Source organism: Corvus brachyrhynchos, unplaced genomic scaffold (assembly GCF_000691975.1).
Source record: "Corvus brachyrhynchos isolate BGI_N302 unplaced genomic scaffold, ASM69197v1 scaffold48, whole genome shotgun sequence".
NCBI classification, from domain to species: Eukaryota; Metazoa; Chordata; class Aves; order Passeriformes; family Corvidae; genus Corvus; species Corvus brachyrhynchos.
Window position 1 is genome coordinate 595095 of NW_008240027.1, and position 5000 is coordinate 600094.

General features: G+C 35.1%; 1 protein-coding gene across 1 annotated transcript in view; it reads left to right on the plus strand.

Annotated features, from left to right (window-relative positions):
• Positions 1-5000, plus strand: part of FAF1 (Fas associated factor 1) — a 152658-nt gene that overhangs the window by 78618 nt on the left and 69040 nt on the right. Inside the window, exon 8 of the mRNA XM_008640751.2 lies at positions 1973-2059. Within this exon, the coding sequence (XP_008638973.2) occupies positions 1973-2059 (87 nt within the window). The remainder of the gene's footprint in view (positions 1-1972; positions 2060-5000) is intronic.

Below are 5000 nucleotides of genomic sequence, written 5' to 3' on the forward strand. Positions count from 1 at the left end.
ATGAGTATTTATTGCCAGATGTTTCATATACATCCTGTACTAAAAATAAATGACAAATTTTAGAGGGAGCGTATGTACATTCCATATGTTCATATTACTTTACCATGGAGTCAAACTTCAACTGTGCTTCAGTGCTGAAGAAATGTCCAGTACTGATTAATGGGTAGGATCAAATGGTATAAAAGATCTCTTTTTTTTTTTTGTATTATCTTCCTAAGAATGGTAGTATAGAATTGTCTTTAATTCATTTCTGGAATATGAAACCTTTATCTACGTGGATTATGTTAGCAGTTACCATTTTGGCAAATTTCAGCTTTCTTTCTGATTTTTGCAAACTGTTTTTCTGTTCAGAAAAAGTTGTTAACGCAGGGTAAGACTAGACTGCAGGCAAGGTGCTAGCTCAAAGACCTTTTTCTGCTGACAGCTATAATATAATAATTTTTTTCAGTTCATGGAACTTTTAGTAATTCTCATAGCAGAAGTTAGAACACAGTTAATTGCTGTTTGTTTCCTGTTGACAAGTGAACAAGGGAAAATCTAAAGAAGGCATCAAAGGACAGTTTTTGGAGTAGCCTTGTCATTTGATTTAAGTCAAATATTAGCCATCTGCCTTAATATCTTTTGGTTTAATGGGCTCTTGTGTCTGTTAGTGTTGGACTGTGCAGCCTTCTCGGAGCCGAGACCGGGATGCAGAGCTTGTGACTTGTTCAGATATTTTGCCTAGAGAATGGTCATACAAAATACTATTAAAAAGTATCAGACCTTTGAGAATGTTTTTCTGGATGCAGTATAGGTGGTTGGGATCTGTCTAGACCTGTGAAAATGTGGGAGGACCTTGTCTTCCCACATAGCAGTTTTATGAAAGGCAAACCAAAAAAAGACCAGGTTGGATGGGGCTCTGAGCAACCTGGTGTAGTGGGAGGTGTCTCTGCCCAGGTCATGGGGTTGGAATGAGAGGATCTTTAAGGTTCCTTCCAACCCAGACTGTTCTGTGATTTCTATGAAAAGCGACCATGGCTCGCTGGAAGATTTTGTTGTTCACAACTGTGGTCCAGATGGGCAATATTTGTACATTATTTGTGCAGTCTTTATGTTCAGGTGTAAGACATTGTTCAGAATTTAAGATACCACTCTCCATCCTAAGTACCAAAATATATATTTTTGTGATTTAAATAATTGTTTATCACAAAACTTCCAATAAAACTTGTCTGCTTTTCTGTCTGTGGTAATGTTTTCATGGAAGGAGTTTTGTGATTCTTGTATTTTGCAGTATGCTTCCTGTATTTGAAATTTTCAACTCTTTCTTCTTTTTCCCCCTCCTTCATTCCTTCTGTTAATCATCATGTGAGATGATTAACAGTAGTGACTTCTAATTTAATAGCATGAGAAAAGAGTTGATGTAAAAATTAGTTACTTAGCATTTTGTTAATAAATATTTGAAATGTGTTGTCTTAATTGAAAATGTGCTTATTAATTAATATTTTCAGGTTTAATATACTGGTTTTTATTTTTGGATCCCATTTAAGAAGCTTATGCAAAATTAGTTGTATTTCTTATTTGATTAGGTTTCCACACAATATTTTCAGGTGAAAATTAACTAGCAAAAGATGCAGCAGAATTTTTATTATTACCTTCTGTTTCCCTTAACTTTTTTTCATTGCTTTGTAATACTTTTTACTTGGAAATTTTCCGTTACGAATTTTTTTTTTGCGCTTTCATAATGCTGAAGTAATAATGAAGCATTTTGAATGGTAATTTTTAGATTTTAATTTTTTTTCTTTTAACACAGTTTCTTCATTGCTTTTTGCTGTATTGTGTGTAAACCTGCTGACCACATCCGAATCTAAGAGCGTTGAAGGAACCCGTTTTACAGTAACCAGAAAAAATAGAAAACTTGGGGCTGTGATGAAAACAATGCAGTTTGACTGCCTTTTTTAGAGCAAGTTCTGATTTATTTTTATTTTTTTTCCAGGTAAAGCGGAATGTGTATGACCTGACCAGTATCCCTGTCCGTCACCAGTTGTGGGAAGGTTGGCCTTCTTCAGCCACAGATGACTCGGTGAGTTCCTTTCCTTCTCATGTCATTCCTTCCTGCAAATGGCTGGTTTTACATGGATTGTTGATTGGAATCACTCAGTAGCATTCACTGTCTCACATGCAGTACCTTAACATTACACACACTTCAGAGTTTTGTCTTGGAAGATACAAATGCTCAAGATTTGGATGACTGAAGCGTGTGGAAATGATTCCTGTGTATCAGATTCAGTGCATGTTTTAGACAAGAAGGAGACATATTCTAGACTGAAGCAAAGCTGCGCAGCATTTTTGAAGTTGAAGTTATTGAGTGATTGAACTTCAGGAAAAGAGCCCTGATTTTTATTTGTGCTCTGAGTACACATCTAGATATTTTCCACACAGTGTGTTAGCTCACTCAGTTCATGCTTAAGCCTCTGCCTGGCTTCAGAGCGGGGGGTGTCCCTGCTGAAATCAGTGAGGAGTCACCACTGGTGACAGAATCCACTGACTGAGAATTGCCCACAAATTCATAAAATTGTGGGACTTACCTGCACTATCCCATTAAATATTAGATTTCCTTCCTTGCATGGTCATCCTTACAGTGTGTTTTACAGCATCTTTCAGTTTTGTTCAGATAATTTTCTTCTTCTAATATGTTCCCAGTGCCAGCTAGTGAGGTCTGCCTTTCTTTAGAAAAACCCCCCACCAATCCACTAAAAAAATGCCTAAAAGGCTGAAATAATTATGTAGTTATGTTGTATGTAGATTCTGTGACCTGAGAAAAATGTAGAAAAATTAAGTATTTAATTGAACCTGAGTGTTCTACAAAGTGAAAATGGATTTGGAGTTTACTTTCTTACATATTGCCATTATCTGCCATGCATTACTTTCCTGTCTATTCCTACTCTCATATTGTAAAGGGAGAATTGCTGTTTGAATATAACTGCTCCTTTTTTTACTCTGGGTAAAGGATTTATGCCAATTAAAAAAAAAAAGGCAAAAGCTGTCTGAATTTCTAATGTACTTGTAAAATATATCTGTGGTGGTGTTTGCAGAAACAGTATTTAAGTCTGAGAAGGGTGGGTAAATCTCTGTCCATGTATTCAAGGGCATATCTGAGCCTGAGTAAGGTCTGAAGTAACAGCATGGTGTCATGTGGTAATTACAGTCTTTGAAATGTGGATCCATTTTAACATTTTATTAGTTTACATTAGCTCAAAAAAGAATTGGAAACTCAACACTTCTAATCTGTTTTCCCACAGCTGTTAGATTTTCACATATTTTTTCCCCTCCTTTTGAATACCTCACATATGTAAAACTCATGAATCTGCTTTAAGTCTGTTTTTACAAGTGACATTGTTGCAGGTAAATTTTTCCCCTTTTCATCTTTAATGAAATTGGTGAATGTTGAGTCATCTGCTCTGAAGCAGAGGAGTCCTCAAAGCTCACTGCTTGAGTCTGGTGGAGCTGGAACTAGTCAGCTGTGTAAACAGATTTGAATGTGTTGCCAACAAAAATATAATTAATTTCTGTCTAAAATTAGAGGCCACAGCTTACTATTTATAAAGATTTAATGATAGCAATGACTAGGTATGCTTCTGTGATCTGAACTTTCTTATTCCAAATTAGAAATACTCAGTAATAATTACTTGAGTAATTAATGATGATCTCTTGAGTTCAGTGGCAAATTTTTAAGATCACTTTTTCCATTGTGAGTTTTTAATTTGCTGTCTTGTAGGATACCCCATTGCAATTAAGGAGTTAAAGAGAGACTTGATTAAAATACTTTTTCATTTGCATGTTATGCAGCATAAGAAATACTTTGTAATACCACAGGAGGTTTTTTCAGTGCAGTTCTCGTTAACCTTTGGCTTAGCAAACAGGACAACTAAATAGACTTGGCATAATTGGATTCCTGTATCATCTTGAGTCTCTTATGAACCTGCCAGACTACAGTCTTCTGACATTATCAGGAAATTTAGTGGAGTCAATAGTAATTTAAAACATTGTTGCTTCGTCTCCCTTCAGAGTTAAGATATGTTCTCTGCTTGTACTATCTAATGGAATATGGGATACTGTATGAATTGTCAATAACTCTTTCAGATCCTTTTGCACACTTTCACCAGGGAAATGGGTATCAAAACCTCCCCATGCAGGAGAATGTTTTCATGCTGTGACAGTTTGATTGTGGGAAACAAGGCATACACAGGCCTTGCAAATCTCGTTTCACTGTTTGGCAAGGACAAGTTTTAGCTTTTATTGTGCCTGAATAACTTCAGTGCCACAAGTTATATCTGTTCTGCTCGTTAAAGTTCAAAGTAAATGTATGAGTTTATACTAATTCTTTTTTTTAATGCGTTTACATAAGTAAAACTTTAATGTATTCAAAATGTTAATTTATCTATTTTTGCGTATGTATCATCAAGTGATACAGTGAAATCTTGAAAATAATCCTAGAAAATAAAAAACCATAATTATAATTTACTTTAAATACATTCACAATATGTTCTCAATTTTTATTTTAGATTCTGTAGCAATCTTAGCATTGCAGAGTTTGTAAAATGAGAACCATGCCAGGATAATTTAGTAAAATTTCTGAAATTTATTCCATTTTTTTTTGCTGTATTGGCTGAACTTCTAGGCTTTCACTGGTAGTTATCACTAGTGTCAAGTGGAATGAGCAATATTCAAATATGTGTTCACTGTAAAAAAAAATCTGAGATCAGTTGTAGGTGATGTTTTAGTTACAGTTTTTACATGGAAGCATTGTGATTTTATTTATATGTATGGGTGACTTTCTGGATGTTAGTTTTACATGTGTATGTTTGAGGTAAAACTCTTTTTCCCCCATGAGGTCACTGGTTTTTGATTTATTTCAGTAAAATGATTTGTTGTCAGTGATATTTCTGCGTTTTTTTGGTAGCATAGAACAGCACCCAGTAGAGGAAGAAGGAGAGGTTGCTTTTGTGCTGCTTTTTGTTCTT